The sequence below is a fragment of the Haematobia irritans genome, chromosome 1, assembly GCF_050003625.1.
Source record: "Haematobia irritans isolate KBUSLIRL chromosome 1, ASM5000362v1, whole genome shotgun sequence".
In the NCBI taxonomy this organism is placed as follows: Eukaryota; Metazoa; Arthropoda; class Insecta; order Diptera; family Muscidae; genus Haematobia; species Haematobia irritans.
The window spans coordinates 26,951,359-26,969,896 of NC_134397.1; the positions used below are offsets into that span (position 1 = coordinate 26,951,359).

Here is an 18,538-nt window from a genome sequence, read left to right on the forward strand (position 1 = left end):
TATCTTTTAAACTAAGCGTCGTACAGCGACAAGGATGTTACTCGTAAGTTGTGATCACCCTCGAAGAATCGAAAATTGTATGCAAATCCTGGAAAACCAGAAACTTTTACATAAATTACTTTTTTGGCTCATATCTCATAAACTGAGCATCGTAGAGCGAAATAGAGGCTAATTCGTAATATCCCCCAAACAAAATCGAAAATTCCATCCAAATCCTAAACAAGTATATACGGCCGTAAGTTCGACCAGGCCGAAGCTTATGTACCCTCCACCATGGATTGCGTAGAAACTTCTACTGAAGACTGTCATCCACAATCGAATTACTTGAGTTGCATTAACACTTGCCGATGGCAAGGTATCTTAAAACTTCCTAACACCGTCTTCTAAATTGCAAGGTAGTCCATATGTGGTATATATTAAACTAAAAAGGCCGATTAAATACGTATATAATTTAGTTTAAAGTTTCTATAGAAATAAAATTTTGACAAAATAAAATTTTGAAAACATTTTCTATAGAAGTAAAATTTGGAAAAAATTTTCTATAGAAATAGAATTTTGACAAAATTTTCTATAGAAATAAAATTTGGAAAAAATTTTCTATAGAAATAAAATTTTAACAAAATTTTCTATAGAAATAAAATTTTGGAAAAATTTTCTATGGAAATAACATTTTGACAATGTTTTCTATAAAAATAAAATTTTGGTAGATTATTTTTGGCTTGAGTGGGAACCATGATTATGGACCGATATGGACCAATTTTTGTGTGATTGGGGATCGGCTATATATAACTATAGACCGATACGGACCAATTTTGGCATGGTTATTAGCGGCCTTATACTAACACCACGTTGCAAATTTCAACCGGATCGGATGAATTTTGCTCCTCCAAGAGGCTCCGGAGATCAAATCTGGGGAACGGTTTATATGGGGGCTATATATAATTATGGACCGATATGGACCAATTCTTGCATGGTTGTTAGGTACCATATACTACCACCATGTACCAAATTTCAACCAGATCGGATGAATTTTGCTTCTCCAAAAGGCTCCGGAGGTCAAATCTGGGGATCGGTTTATATGGGGGCTATATATAATTATAGACTGATATGAACCAATTCCTGCATGGTTGGTGGATACCATATACTAACATCATGTACCAAATTTCAACCGAATCGGATGAAGTTTGCTCTTCCAAGGGGCTCCGGAGGTCAAATCTGGGGATCGGTTTATATGGGTTATATATAATTATATAATTATTATTATATATGGCTATATATAATTATGGACCAATATGGACCATTTTTTGCATGGTCATTAAAGACCATATACTTACACCATGTACCAAATTTCAGCCGGATCGTTGGAATTCGCTTCTCTTAGAGGCTCCGCAAGCCAGATCGGGGGATCGGTTTATATGGGAACTATATATAATTATGGACCGATGTGGACCAATTTTTGCATGGTGGTTAAAGACCATATGCTTACACCATGTACCAAATTTGAGCCGGATAAGATGAAATTTGCTTCTCTTTGAGGATTCGCAAACCAAATTTGGGGGTCCGTTTATATGGGGGCTACACGTAAAAGTAAACCGATATGGCCCATTTGCAATACCATCCGACCTACATCAATAACAACTACTTGTGCCAAGTTTCAAATAGATAGTTTGTTTCGTTCGGAAGTTAGCCTGATTTCAACAGACGGAAGGACGGACATGCTCAGTCTAATAAAACTTTTGCTCTTTGTCTCTTGCCGAAAACGACCATGAATCTAAAAATGTTATTCTGCGATGATATGAAATATTTAAATCCTGATGAAGTGATAAATTACACCAGTTAAAATCCCTATGACTTAAATTCTTCTTTCAGAAATTCCTAGTTGACTTTGTGTTATTTGTTCTTTAAAGCTAGCATTAGTAACCATTCTTGATTTATTCATTCACTAAGAAATTTCACTTCAGAAGGACACCTACTATTGGTGTGGGTGTAGGTGTAAATCCCTAAGAAATTTTTTCAAGGGGAAAAAAACATTTTTTCAACTCTTTGGATTTGGGAAGACCACCTTACTGTATACCTCTTCGTGGTAGAATGAGTTTTCATTTGGAGTAGGTTGACAGGTAGGTAGTTTGGGTTGTTAGTTTCGTTTTTTTTAGGAGTGGGGATTTACTCTTGTCTTGGTTGAATGTGGCGAAAAAAGCCACTTATTGCATTAAAGCAAGATAAATGGCATTTGATATTTCTTATTCTTCCAACCATTGATTTATAACGCTTTGCAAACATTTTCATAGTGCTTTAGTCTTTCGCCAGAGTCAGAGCAGTTGCCTCGGGTAGCCAGTCAAGTGAATATAAGGCTCAGTGAACCGTAACGGTAAGCCACGAGTGGTACCCTGAGTTGAACAAGTGGCCCTCCCACCCCTCATCCATCCCAGACTCGATGGTGAATGGCAATCCAAAAGCAATCCCAACTGAGTCACATCACGTATATGGAGCCGTCACTCAGTTGTACAATACAAGCCAATCACATTGGAACACTCCAAATAGATAACAACTAACCGGCTAAATGGCGGCGGGGGTGGGCTGAAGGGTGTGGTGACATAGCTGGAGCTTTTGGTATAAACAAATCCCAAGAATATAAGGTGAAATGCCATTGAATCTTGAATTTTTGTCAGAAATGAAATGTGCCACACATAACACACAGTCCATACAGACGAAAGTCAGATGAAATATTATAACAAATTGACATGTAATTTATTTAATATCAAAGGCATTTTTTGCGTTTTTCTTTCTTCTCGTCTCATTCATCCTTGAAGGATATTTGTGGAATCGGTTAAAATCATGAGACAGCTAACGAACGACCAAATGATAACATACGATACCATCCAATCGTTATTTATTTCCCCTTTAAATGCGAAAATTGCAAAAATATTTTACAGTGGGCAGTATTGCAATTAAACAAATATATACAGCAGTAAGTTCGACCGGCCGGATCTTAAATACCCACCACCATAAATCAAATATTAGGGTTTCCTTTGAAATTTCAGAGGGGGTTTGAGGACAGATCAAGCAGAGCAGTTCAACCCGAAGATAAATTTAAAGATTTTACCTATGAAGACTCTATCAGATTCGGGATTTATAAGAAGCATTTTTGTTTGAGTTTGATGAATCATAAACATCTCTTGTAAGTGTGCAAAAAAAAATTTAAAATAAAGTCTTAAATTTGTAGATTCTCACCCGAGAAGTAAAATCTGGATATTATGCATTGAGATTCAAGCTGTTTTCATGATCAGTGCGCCTTCTATACCCTCAAGAAGTGAAATTGGTCTATATGGAGGCATTACCAAATGAACCGATAAAAACTTAACCCGATACACGTTTTTGTGAGCCTAAAATACCAGAGTATTTACAATTTCAAGCAAATCGGATAAAAACTACGGTTTCTATAAATCCAAAGAGCTAAATTGGGAGATCGTTCTTATGGGGTCTATACTAAAATATGGACCCATACTCAGCGTTTTCGGAATACCACTTTATGGCTCAAAAATACCTATAGATTTCCAATTTCAGGCAAAGAAGTAAAATTGGGAAATAGATCTATATGGGGCCTATATCAAAACATGGACGGATACTCACCATTTTTTGGCACACCTCTTTATGGTTCTAAAATACCTCTAGATTTCTAATTTCTGGTAAATTGTATAAAAACTACGGTTTCTATAAGCCCAAGACCCCAACTCGGGAGGTCGGTTTATATGGGGACCATACCAAAACATGGACCGATACTCACCATTTTTTGGCACACCTCTTTATGGTTCTAAAATACCTCTAGATTTTTAATTTCAGGCAAATTGGATAAAAACTACGGATTCTAAAAGCCCAAGAAATAAAATCTGGAAGATCGGTCTATATGGGGGCTATACCAAAACATGGACGATACTCACCATTTTCAGTGCACCTCTTACTGGTTCTAAAATACCTCTAAATTTCCAATTTCAGGAAAATTGGATAAAAACTACGGATTCTAAAAGTCCAAGACCCCAAATCGGGAGGTCGGTTTATATGGGGACCATACCAAGACGTGGACCGATACTCACCATTTTTTGGCACACCTCTTTATGGTTCTAAAATACCTCTAGATTTCTAATTTCTGGTAAATTGAATAAAAGCTGCGGATTCTAGAAGCCCAAGAAGTAAAATCGGGAGATCGGTCTATATGGGGGCTATACCAAAACATGGGCCGGTACTCAAATTTTTGGCACACCTCTTTATGGTCCGAAAATACCCCTAGATTTCCATTTTCAGACAAATTGGATAAAAACTACGGTTTCTATAAGCCCAAGAAATAAAATCGGGAGATCGATCTATATGGGGGCTATACCAAAACACGAACCGATACTCACCATTTTTGGCACACCTCTTTATGTCATAAAATACCTCTAGATTTCAAATTTCAGGCAAATTCGATAAAAAAAACTACGATTTCTATAGGCCCAAGACCCCAAATCGGGAGGTCGGTTTATATGGGGACTATATCAAAACCTGGACCGATATAGCCCATTTTCGAACTTGACCTGCCTGCAGACAAAATACGAGTTTTTGCAAAATTTCAGCAGGATTGCTTCATTATTGAAGACAGACTGACGGACATGGTTATATCGTGTTAGAATTACTCCCTGACTTGCACGGAAGTGGCCAGTTACGGAATTTCGATTTCTCCAATGAGAAGCCATTTGATATTCTGGCAAATCGGATGAAAATTTGAATATCTAGACGCTAAAGAAGTCAAATCGGGATATCGGGCTATACGACCCATAATCGGCTTATTTATATGTGTTCCCAAAATACCTCTAAATTTTAAATTTCAGGCAAATCTGTTAAAAATTGCGATGTGTAGACGCTCAAGGGGTCAGAGAGAGGTGGGTCTATATGAGGGAAATACCAAAACCGATACACACCATCTTTGGCACATTTATGTGGCTATATGGGGGCCAGGGCTGTGGAGCCGGAGTCGGAGTCTGAAGATTTTGCTGGAGTCGGAGTAAAAATTTTGCTCGACTCCGGTTAAACAAATTTTTTAAAACACTTCACTAAGCAAATTTTTACGTCCAAAATAACCAAAATAACTTTAAACCAAAGATGCTAAATCCTCATAAGGAGTCTTAGCCTACATTTGAAGCGTTTTTATTTTAAATCTAAAGATTCAATATTTCAGTTAATTTAAGGACGATGTTTTTATACCCACCACCATAGAATGGTGACGGGGGTATAATAAGTTTGTCATTCCGTTTGTAACACATCGAAATATCGATTTCCGACTATATAAAGTATATATATTCTTGATCAGGGAGGAATTCTAAGACGATATAACGATGTCCGTCTGTCTGTCTGTCTGTCTGTCTGTCTGTTGTAATCACGCTACAGTCTTCAATAATGAAGCAATCGTGCTGAAATTTTGCACAAACTCGTCTTTTGTCTGCAGGCAGGTCAAGTTCGAAGATGGGCTACATCGGTCCAGGTTTTGATATAGTCCCCATATAAACCGACCTCCCGATTTGGGGTCTTGGGCTTATAGAAATCGTAGTTTTTATCCAATTTGCCTGAAATTTGAAATCTAGAAGTAGTTTATGACCATAAAGAGGTGTGCCAAAAATGGTGAGTATCGGTCCATGTTTTGGTATAGCCCCCATATAGACCGATCTCCCGATTTTACTTCTTGGGCTTATAGAAACCGCAATTTTTATTCAATTTATTATTATTATTATTATCTTTATTTGTAATTTGAAGCCTTAAAGGCCAATTGAGGTAAATTACAATTAATCTACTAAAGAATAACTCCTCGAAACAAAGTTTTACTTATAATCTAAGATGGTTAAAGGTATGGAATTAAAGTTATCACAAATATAAACTTCTTAAGTCTAAAGAAAAAAAATATAAAATTTTATAATTTTCAATAAAAAAACTACTCTTGCAATTATTATTAATATTTTTTTTTTTATTGTTATTATTATTTTTATTTTTTTATTTTTTTTTTTATTTTATTTTTTTTTTTTTTTGTTTTTTTTCGTTTTCTTTTAAATCAATATTACTATTGCGAATAAATATATATATTTAAAGTTTTTATTGTCGTCTTCAGTGACACCTACTCTTAAGTACAATATGGTTTTATTTTTGGTATTTTTTTATTATTATTATTTTTTTTATTTTTTTTATCCTATTAAAAAATAGCATTATGATAATCAGATTATAGTGACTAGGATTTTATATATATAAATATGGTATATTTTAGTCCAAATCTTGACAGTATTGCAGAAGATGCTTGCGGTATGTAGCATTTGTACTATTAAATACCCTTAAAGTGCTGGGAAGGGCATTGAATAGTCTAGCCGTTCGTACTGTGAATGAATGTCCCAATAAGGTCCCACTCGAGGTATAACAAGTTGATTGGCTCGTACAGAGTGACAGAATGTAAACATATTTTAAAGGAAAGACGGGTTGCGACTACGGAAAAATTTATAGAATGTCAAGAGTAAGCGAAAGTTCACAAAGTTCGAAAATGATGAACCAATAAAGCGACGGACGAATGGTGAAATATGGTCATACAATCTGCATGAATATATAAAGCGGACTGCTTGATTAAACGCGGAGTTTACTCTCCTCATGATGATGTCGGATGTGCCAGAATAGACCTCTAAACAATAGATAATGTTTGGCATAATAAGAGCATGGACCAGTCTTTCCCTTACAAATCGAGGTAGCACTAGGTCTATGTTGTAGAGCTGGCGAATGCCACAAACCGTGCGGGCAACCACATTATCAATGTGTTCCTCAAATGTCAATCTATCATCTATAACAATGCCCAGACATCTCAAGCTGTGGACAAAGTCTATTGGTATCCCATTGTAACATATAGGCAGGTCAACAGTATGTCGCGGTGAGAACAGTAGTGCTTTGGTCTTTGAAGCATTCACGCTAAGTCCATTAGACACCATCCACCGTCCTAAGGACTGTAGTGTAGAATCAACAATGTTCCGTAGCACATCTGTGTAGGTGTAACTTCCGCTGAAAAGAAGCGCAACATCATCTGCATATGCATATGGAATACAGAAACTACCTATATCATAAAATAAATCATTTATAAAAATAATAAAAAGGAGCGGTCCAAGGACCGATCCTTGAGGCACGCCACTTTTCACAGGGAGAACAAGGGATGATGAGCCATTCACGTGAACATACTGCCTCCGGTCAACAAGGTACGAGTAAACAAGTTTACAAGCATTCCTCCCAAAACCATATCTCCCTGATAATTTCGAAATAAGTTTATAATAATCTACTCTATCGAAGGCTTTCTCTAAGTCTAGAGAAAGAAGAACACTAAATCGATTGTTGGCAAGAGTGTGTCTAACGGAATCGGTTAAACCCAGAAGGAGTGCCGATGTACTTCGACCGCTCCTAAAACCACACTGACAATCATGTAGAAGAGACCTATTCTCAATATACGTAAGAATCTGACTCTTCAGTACGTTCTCAACCACCTTTGATAGGACCGGAAGGAGAGCAATGGGTCTGAAATCCCCCGATTGATTTCCTTTTTTTCTAATCGGAGTTATCTTTGCAGTTTTCCAGCATATAGGAAATGTTGAGGTCATTATAATTGTATTAACAATACAAAGGAATTCATTTGTGATGTATGGAAAGACAATCTTAAAAAAATGAAGTGGGAACCCATCAGTTCCAGCAACATTGGATTTTATAGCCCGAAAAGCATCTATTAGCTCCGTAGAATCAATGCAGCGGAAGGAAAACCCGATGTCATCACAGTCTCTTAGAAAATCCTCCACATTATCGCAAACCGGGATCTGATTGTCAGCAAATGACTCATTCATATGGTTCAGAGTATCTACACCAAAATCACTGCCAAGATGTCTGTCCGACCCGTTACCAACTCCATTCTCCTTCACAATTCTCCAAAGAGATTTCGAGTCCCTTATATCACCAAACAATCGATGATGCATACGTCTCTTAATACTCCTCTTGACAGCCTTAGTTCGGTTTCGGTGTCTGCAATATACTCTCCAGTTACGATCGTTTCTCTCATCGAGATAGGCCCTATATGCCAAATCAGCCATAGATTGATGATGTCGAATAACAGCACTATTTATCCAATTATCTCTAGAATAATGTACTTTCTTTGTCTTCTTTTTAAAAAAAGAATGTACAATGTCCAAACCCCGGACAAAAATGTGCAGTTGTTCATTGACGTCTGCCGAATTATAAATACCTGAAAAATCTGTCGACATTATCCTATCATGCAATTCGCTACTGTTGAAATCCGTGTAATCAACAAATTCATAGAATTCGTCATGACGCCGAACAGGAACATTTATAGAAATATAGACGAAGGCATGTTTGGAAATGCTTGGACATATGACCTGATCCGAATGAACAATGCGTTGTGGGAGCGATGTCATGAAAAAATCTATCAAAGACGATGACTGATGGTATGGATCGAAATGTGTTGGGCGGTTGTTATGATGAATAGCAAGACCGAGCCTAGTACAACTGCGTCTAACATTAACCGAGATTCGCGTATCAAATAAGTTACTATTAAAGTCACCCATGAGCACAATGCTCCGATAACGTGCCAATAGACAAGATACCTCGTCTTCAAATGCCTGGAAATCACCAGTGGGCAAATATACCACCCCAACCAGGAAAGTCTCGGTATGAGTAGCTATTTCACAAAACAGACATTCCACTGTACCGTAGCTACAATTTGAATAAACAATTTTATTAGACAGCTTCTTAGAGATTAATAACCCGACTCCCCCCCCTCTTCTGTCTGGCCGATCGTTCCTACAAAAGGAATAACCTGAAAAATTAGCGGCACTAGTTAGTATATTAGGCTTTAGCCAGGTTTCCGAAATACCGACAATATCTAACAAGCTATCTTCCACAATATTTCTAATTTCAGACAATTTTGATGATGATGGATTAATACATAAACTCTGAGAGTTGAAGTGCATGACATTCAAATTTGCACTATATGAGGCTAATTGAGATCTTATTATCTGATTATCATGAACAATGTTTCCAATATTTCTAATATTCATCATTACAAAAAATAAGAATGTTAATTGATTGGCAAGATTTATATCCGTATAAGAAAACTTTTGACATAGACATTGTAGTGTCCAGAAAATAAATTAAAGAAAAGAAAAAATGATATTATAGACTTTACATCCTACAAGACTAGCAAGATAAAAACTACTATATAGGCTTTAATACGTACAAGAATATAACATACAATTCGATGCAGTATAGTGGCACTCGTGGCCGAAGAATTATTGCGCTTGAAAATCATGTGTAGCCAAGCCAGAAGTTGTAGTTACACTGCTACCGTTACACAAAGGTGACACAGAACAATCTAGGAGCTCCGCACACGCAGCAATGTCGACATCAGCGGAAGTATGGTCGGATTTTGTTATAGTGACTGTGGGTCTATCAGCATTATAAAGCTTGTACGCAAGAATTTTGCCTTGTCGCTTTAATTTACGACAGAGAAACAATAATTCTGATGCTGATTGTTGTAGATGGTCATTAAGGTACACCATTTTCCTTACGTCGCTACCATTAATATCACAAAGCCTCAGACCATTGCCTTTATGGTAATTACACATAATGCAGTCCCTGGTGTAAACTGAATTAAACTTAACCAGTACAGATTTGCCTTTGGCCATGTAGCAACAATGCTGAATATCTTTTGTGCTCAGTTCTACGTTGCATAGTGCAGCAATCTTAAGAATCGGATTTCGCAAGTCGTCTATACCATCAGGAAGACCGTTTATTATTATATCGGCTCGGTTTAATCTCCTTCTCTGAATGTCATTTTGCGATTCTATTTCGTTAATTTTTCGGCTGTACATTGACTCAAATTGTTTTGTTACCGCAAAGCAGTTTTGTAAATCCTCCTCTATTGTGTGAATTTTTGTGTCCATACGACCTATGGCACTATCGATGTTGTCTTTAATTTCATTCAGTGAGTTTTTTAGCAACTCCAGTTGATTCGCTCGCATCGTTTTTGGTAGATGATGATTTATTTGAGCATGACTGGCATCTAAAGTGAAACATTTTGCGCTTGTGCAAAAAAGAATGCTGTTCCTTTGTAATTTTTAAGCATACACTATGATAGTAGTCGTCACACAAATAACATCCTATGCTGTTTTCATTGCGCCGAATGCGAACATCGCATTTGGGACAAACATATACCTTTGCGGTAGCAGCCATTATATAGAAAAAGAAAATAGTTAATCCGTACGAAAACGATATCCGTGTATCCAATAACTATAATTTTATTTGAACGATCAGTAAGTTGCTGGTGCCAAATGTTTTGGTGTCTTAAAGCGCCAAAAATTATTTACATTTCTTCTTCTTCTTAAGTGTTTGCTGTGTTAATATTTTGCATCAATCTTTACAGAAGATTTTATTGTTTTTTGGGCGGAGAAAATACACTACTCCAATATTATTTTGTGCAATGTATTCACTAGAGTATTTTTTTTAGTTATTTTAACTACTATTGTTTGTTTTTCTTTTTGTTTCTTTAATAAATTTCTGGAGCACGGATTTTGTACTAGTTATCCATTTCAGGGTTGCCAATTTTTTACTTGAAATTGGAAATCTAGAGGTATTGTAGGACCGCAAATACGTCTGCCAAAAATTGTGAGTATCGGTCCATATTTTGGTATAGCCCCCATATAGACCGATCTCCCGATTTTACTTCTTGGGCTTATAGAAACCGCAGTTTTTATTCAATTTACCTGAAATTGGAAATCTAGAAGTATTGTAAGACCACAAATACGTGTGCCACAAATTGTGAGTATCGGTCCATGTTTTGGTATGGTCCCCATATAAAACGACCTCCCGATTTGGGGTCTTGGGCTTATAGAAACCGTAGTTTTTATCCAATTTGTCTGAAATTGGAAATCTAGAGGTATTGTAGGACCACAAATACGTCTGCCAAAAATTGTGAGTATCGGTCCATATTTTGGTATAGCCCCCATATAGACCGATCTCCCGATTTTACTTCTTGGGCTTATAGAAACCGCAGTTTTTATTCAATTTACCTGAAATTGGAAATCTAAAAGTATTGTAGGACCTCAAATACGTGTGCCAAAAATTGTGAGTATCGGTCCATGTTTTGGTATGGTCCCCATATAAAACGACCTCCCTATTTGGGGTCTTGGGCTTATAGAAACCGTAGTTTTTATCCAATTTGTCTGAAATTGGAAATATAGAGGTATTGTAGGACCACAAATACGTGTGCCAAAAATTGTGAGTATCGGTCCATAGTTTGGTATAGCCCCCGTATAGACCGGTCTCCCGATTTTACTTCTAGGGCTTATAGAAACCGCAGTTTTTATTCAATTTACCTGAAATTGGAAATCTAGAGGTATTGTAAGACCACAAATACGTGTGCCAAAAATTGTGAGTATCGGCCCATGTTTTGGTATGGTCCCCATATAAAACGACTTCCCGATTTGGGGTCTTGGGCTTATAGAAATCGTAGTTTTTTTATCCAATTTGTCCAAAATTAGAAATCTAGAGGTATTTTAGGACCATAAAGAGGTGTGCCGAAAATGGTGAGTATCGGTCCATATTTTGGTATAGCCCCCATATAGACCGATTTCCCGATTTTACTTCTTGGGCTTCTAGAATACGTAGTTTATATACAATTTGCCTGAAATTGGAAATTTATAGGTATTTTAGGACTATAAAGAGGTGTGCCACAAATGGTGAGTATCGGTCCATGTTTTGGTATAACCCCCATATAGACCCATATCCCGATTTTACTTCTTGGGCTTCTAGAATCTGAAGTTTTTATCCAATTTGCCTGAAATTGGAAATCTAGAGGTATTTTCGGGCCATAAAGAAGTGTGCCGAAAACGGTGAGTATCGGTCCATATTTTAGTATAGCCCCCATAAGAAAGATCTCCCGATTTAACTCCTTGGGTTTGTAGAAACCGTAGTTTTTATCCGATTTGCCTGAAATTGTAAATATTCTGGTATTTTAGACTCACAAAAACGTGTATCGGATTAAGTTTCTATCGGTCCATTTGGTAATGCCTCCATATAGACCGACTTCACTTCTTGAGGATGTAGAAGGCGCACTGATCATGAAAATTGCTTGAAACTCAATGTAAAATTTCCAGATTTTACTTCTACAGATTTGAGATTTCAAATCAAGACGTTATTTTATAATTTTCTTGCAGACTTACAAGAGATGTTAATGATTCCTCTAAAACTCAAACAAAAATGGGTCTTATAAATCCAGAATCTGATATAGTCCTCATAGGTGAAATCTTTAAATTTATCTTCGGGAAGTGTCCCCAGGTCCTCAAGCCCTCCTGAAATTTCAAAGGAAACCCTAATATTTGGTTCATGGTGGTGGGTATTTAAGGTTCGGCCCGGCCGAACTTACTGCTGTATATACTTGTTAAATCAAAAATGTGTTTCTTTATTTTAACGAAAATTGGCTTAGTTTAAAGTCATACAACTTTAACGAAGGAACGCAAATTTTCAAATTGTGTGTCCTAAATTTAATGAAAAAAAATGTTTGAAGCAACGATTATAAACTTTCTTTTAATTAAAATATCATTATTTTAAAGAAATTTGTCTTTAATAGTGTGTACATTGTGCATCCTAAAATTGAGATTGCGTAATCTTTAATATCACTTAAATATGTTTTTCAGTGTAGGTTCAAAGCCAGATAGGATGCTAAAAAAATGTCTTTATTTTAAAGAAGTCGCATCTTTGGCTCGGAATCATTACAAAAATACTTAAGGGAAGGTCAAAATCTTTGAATCCAAGTAAACTTTTTTTTCGAGTGTAGTCGGAAATCGATATTTCCATATGTTACAAATGGAATGACAAATATATTATACCCCCATCAAAATTCTATGGCGGGGGCTATAAAAATATAGTGCTTTACTTTGGTGTATTAAATATCAGCTAGCCTTTAAAAAAAAAACTTTGGCATAGCTGCACTGAAAAAAATATTGTCGTGAGGTCAAAGATTTCATGTCTCTAAAATACGAATACAAATTTTGCTTAGCATAGAAGACGCATTTCTCTAAAATAAAGTTATTTTCCTTGTCCAAAAGTCGATAAACTTTTCAATGAAGTCGTATTGTCCTTATAATTAAGTGATTTGACTTAAAAATGGGTATCTTAACATGAAAGAAAAAATTTATAGGCTAAGGTCAACTTGACTTTAATAATTCAGAAAAATTCTTTAAATTTAATGAAATTGTCTTTAAATTTGTTGTCGTTTTGCATCTTGACTACAAAGCAAAAAAATCGTTCAAATATAGGACATGTTTTTCAAAACTTTATTTTAAAGAAGTTTTTTACTTCAAACATAGCATAATTTCTACTGGAAGTCGAGTCCTAATTTGGAAAATAAAGTTGCCGTTAACTCGTTTTTAAAGGACTTTGATAGCATATGAAGCGAAATGCATGAAAGCGAAAAATTAAAATTTGCTTCCTAGAAGCAAGTGCACAAAACCTAAATTTAAAAGAGAATTGTGTCTTAAAAGTATCCTTACTTGTATTCTCCGCTTCTTTGGCTCGGAATCAATACCAACATTTTTAAAGTAAAGACAAAATCTTTGGAACCGAGTATGCTTTTTTTTCAGTGTGTATTTTATGGAAAATGAATTACTTTCAAGTTGAGAAAATTGATTTAAAATAACAAAAAAAATATTCGTTTTACAAACATAATCATCTTAATCGTTGCCCACAGTAGTATTTCCTAAATGTGGCAAAAGCTACGAGTTCGTTAGTGTTTTGTTGTCTATCATACAGATAACTAATTTCCTCTGCCTCATACGGTTATCATTATATTTACGATCCTACGTTTTCCTTCAAATAGCACACTGTTGGCCACATTTAAAGACCTCTGTATAAAATCTGTTGCCAGATAAATTCAATGGCATTGGTCAATATGAAGATACATATGCATGGTAATCATTCAAGTGGGCCATCGAATCGGTTCACACAGCGGGCAACACTCACACGAAACTACCACAAACATTTATCGATAAAATTAAACATTAGTCATGTCTTTCTTACTGAACAAGAATGAAAGATAAATTAATTTCCGCTTGCATTAACTCATAAAAACGGGATCAAAATTAAAGTCAAGATGTACAAAACTTTTATCAAAAGAGATGAAAAAATAGTTAATGTCACTTTAATAATTTCGCATTGAAATTTCATTTCGTAAAATGGGACTAGAGATTATATAGGGACATATATGTCACACAGGAAATTCCCTTTGCAATAATTCAAACACTCATTATTACTCCTTAGCACCACATAATTTCACTTGTGGAGTGAATCTCTGTGTGGAATATGGTGGTATTTGTGAGCATTTAAATAAATTGTGTTATTGATCCATCCCCTTTAACAAAAACCCAATAAACAAAAGTCAAACTGATATGGATGATGAAAGAATCATGAGAGAGATATCCATAGATTGAGCATAATATCCGTTTCTTTAAATTTTTAATTATAGCGGATCTGATCGGATGGTGGATAATGCCATTGGAAGCTTGTCCAAGACATCGAAACCCAAAGGGACTTTTTCGGCACAAATACAGAATGCACTCTTTGCTGTTTAAGACCATGTTGTGGTGTTGTGGTACCATCATAAAATTCAGAATTTGGATGGTGGATTGTGGTGCATGAGACAAAAAACACCGCCTCTTCAAATTTATCAACACCTTAGGGCGGTTTGGGTGACCTGGCTAGTAGTAGGTTGGATTATCCATTTAATGTTGAACCAATGTTACCGTTGTTTCATTTCATGCAAAACTGACAATTATTTATGGGATGAAATTTTAATGCCACATTTTGCCACCAAAATGTCATACTTAATAAATTTTTGTGCCACCTTTTTATGCCACCAAAATTTCATACTTACTAAATTTTTGTGCCACCTTTTTATGCCACCAAATTCTCAGCTACACTATTCACTATATGGACGGCAGAAGTACGCAGGCAGTTGAATGTCAGAGTCGATGGCGAGATAAATCCGACTACAAACTGCCCCAAGATTTTCGGGGTTACATTCGGCAGTCTTTTCGATTCGTGTGCCCATGCCTCTGCAAATTATGATAAGTTCCGCGTTATGTTTGGTTGAGTTAGGTATAGTGGCAGCCCATTCCCAGCAAAAAAATGGGATTGTCATAGGACGGATGTCCACCATTTCAACAGCCGTTGCACTGAATTTGCATCACTTCTTAAAGTATGAGCCGAATTCAATGTATTGGATGTGAATTAAAACAAGCATATACGGCCGTAAGTTCGGCCAGGCCGAATCTTATGTACCCTCCACCATGGATTGCGTAGAAACTTCTACGAAAGACTGTCATTCACAAATTTCAACTCACTCGGATGAAATTTACTCCTCCAAGAGGCTCCAAAACCAAATCTCGGGATCGGTTTATATGGGGGCTATAAATGGTTATGGACTGATATGGACCACTTTTGGCATGGTTGTTAAATATCATATACTACCACCACGTACCAAATTTCAACCAGATCGGATGAATTTTGCTTCTCCAAAAGGCACCGTAGGTCAAATCTGGCGATCGGTTTATATGGGAGCTATATATGATTATGGACTGATAGGAACCAATTCCTGCATGGTTGTTGGATACCATATACTAACATCACGTACCAAATTTCAACCGAAAGGGAAGAATTTTGCTCTTCCAAGGTGCTCCGGAGGTCAAATCTGGGGATCGGTTTATATGAGGCCTATATATAATTATGGACCGATATCGACCAATTTTTGCATGGGTGTTTGAGGCCATATATTAACATCACGTACCAAATTTCAACTGAGTCAGATGAATTTTGGTCTTCCAAGAGGCTCCGGAGGTCAAATCTGGTGATCGATTTATATGGGGGCTATATATAATTATGGACCGATATGGAACAATTTTTGCATGGTCATTAGGGACCATATACTAACATCATGTACCAAATTTCAGCCGGATCGGATGAAATTTGTTTCTCTTAGAGGTTCTGCAAGCCAAATCAGGGGATCGGTTTATATGGGGGCTATATATAATTATAGACCGATGTGGACCAATTTTTGCATGGTTGTTAGGGACCATATACTTACACCATGTACCAAATTTCAGCCGGATCGGATGAAATTTGCTTCTCTTAGAGGCCTCGCAAACCAATTTTGGGGGTCCGTTTATATGGGGGCTATACGTAAAAGTGGACCGCTATGGCCCATTTGCAATACCATCCGACCTACATCAAAAACAACTACTTGTGCCAAGTTTCAAGTCGATAGCTTGTTTCGTTCGGAAGTTAGCGTGATTTCAACAGACGGACGGACGGACGGAAATGCTCAGATCGACTCAGAATTTCACCACGACCCAGAATATATATACTTTATGGGGCCTTAGACCAATATTTCGATGTGTTATTTCGATGGAATGACAAAGTTAATATACCCCCATCCTATGGTGGAGGGTATAAAAAAAAATTGCGAAATTTTGCCAAATATTTTTGTTACGATTGTTAATATATCCTGACGCTTATCTGGAACCTTTGATATCAAATATTTTCAACAATGTGCAATTTTTCTAGAATGGATTTAGCTTTTATATCAAACAAAATTTGAATAATTTGTACCATTTTATTATTTCGTACCCTGTTTTTGCCCTACTAGAAACAAAAAAGTTAAAGAAACCTCTTTAAAATGTGTCGATTTTCTTCTAGTTGGTCTTATTACTTACGTTAGAGTATCATCTATACGACCATTGAGAAAAAAAATTTGTTTAATGGTTTATACTTTTCTGGCGTAAAAGGTCCAATGTAAAATACGTTTTTTTTTTTTGAAAATTTGGCTTTTTCGCATATTTTTGAACCACTTAACTTATCACAGATCCAATTAAAAACTATTATTCGTCATCTTAATATCTTTTATTTAAGTGCCAACAACAATATAATCGGACATTTCTAACTAGAGATACAATTCGTTTAGTGAAAAAAAGAGCGAAAAACTAAAAATAACGGGATATCTCAAAAACTGCTCCATAAAAAAATGTTTACAATTCACCAGATCAAAATACATAAGATAAGTTGCCTCTCATCAAGTTTACAGGAATATTTTTTTTTTTGTTAACTAGTGTAATTGACTTAAAATAACTTCCTGCGTAGTTAAATAGAGAACATCTTTGGGAGGACATTTTTGGAAGTTTTCTTAAAGTCATGCCTTTGAAAGAACTTCCAAATTTTTTTGCTGGACTGTTTAGCGCAATGAAAACAAAACTCCTTTCTATAGACAAGTCCGAGCGGCGTTTCACATTGCGGTGAAACCACAACCAGTGCAGCTTTGAAACACTCAGATATATCACCAGCACACTGAAAAAAACAAGGCCGGTTCTAAAGATTTTGGCTTTACTTTAAATGTTTTTGTATTGATTGCGAGCCAAAGAAGCGGTGAATACAAGTAAGGATACTTTTAAGACGAAATTTTCTTCTAAATTTGGGTTTTGTGTACGTGCTTCTAGGAAGCATATTTTACTTTTTCGCTTTTTCTTCATATTCTATCAAAGACCTATAAAAACGAGTTAACGACAAATTTATTTTCCAAATTAAGACCCGACTTCCAGTAGAAGTTATGCTATGCTTCAAGTAAAAAACGTCTTTAAAATAAAGTGTTGAAAAACATGTCCTATATTTGAACGATTTGTTGCTTTGTAACCAAGATGAAAAAAGACAACAAATTTAAAGACAATTTCATTAAATTTTTATCGACTTTTTGACAAGGAAAAAAACTTTATATTAGAGAAATGCGTCTTCTATTCTAAGCAAAATTTGCATTTGCATGAAATCTTTGACCACACGACAATATTTTTTTCAGTGCATTACTGAGAGGGGATAATCCACCGATGAAAAACTTTTTGGTGTGTGGTACATATGACCCTTTGTATGAAAGGCGGGCTCCAAGAGCATTTGCGGCAGAAACAAGATCTTCAAGTCGCTTACCGGCAGCACCTGGAGTTGCGGACAAAAGAACCTTGTTGACTATATATAAGGCAATTGTCCAATCAGTGGTAAACTATGCAGCAGTGTGGACACCTCTAACACGTGGCATGCTGTGGACTAACCTAAAGACCTGAGAGAACATTGTCTCAGCAGTACACCCAATACCAAAATCTTTATTTTTACATAAAATTTTGTCAAAATTGTATTTCTATAGCAAGCTTTGTCAAAATTTTATTTCTATAGAAAATTTTGTCAAAATTTTATTTCTAAATATATAAAATTTTGACAAAATTTTATTTCTATAGAAAATTTTGTCAAAATTTTATTTCTATAGAAAATTTTTTCAACATTTTATTTCTATAGAAAATTTTGTCAACATTCTATTTCTATAGAAAATTTTGTCAAAATTTTACTTCTATAGAAGATTTTGTCAAAATTTTATTTCTATAGAAAATTTTGTCAAATTTGT

General features: G+C 35.8%; 1 protein-coding gene across 1 annotated transcript; it reads right to left on the reverse strand.

Annotated features, from left to right (window-relative positions):
* Window positions 1-6,279: 6,279 nt before the first annotated feature.
* On the reverse strand, window positions 6,280-9,107 carry LOC142222506 (uncharacterized). Its single transcript, XM_075292677.1, has 5 exons — window positions 8,815-9,107; window positions 7,329-8,763; window positions 7,035-7,108; window positions 6,648-6,867; window positions 6,280-6,495 (listed from the first exon to the last, which is right to left on the reverse strand). Exons 1-5 carry the CDS (start codon window positions 9,105-9,107, stop codon window positions 6,280-6,282), a joined length of 2,238 nt encoding a protein of 745 aa, XP_075148792.1.
* Window positions 9,108-18,538: the final 9,431 nt, after the last annotated feature.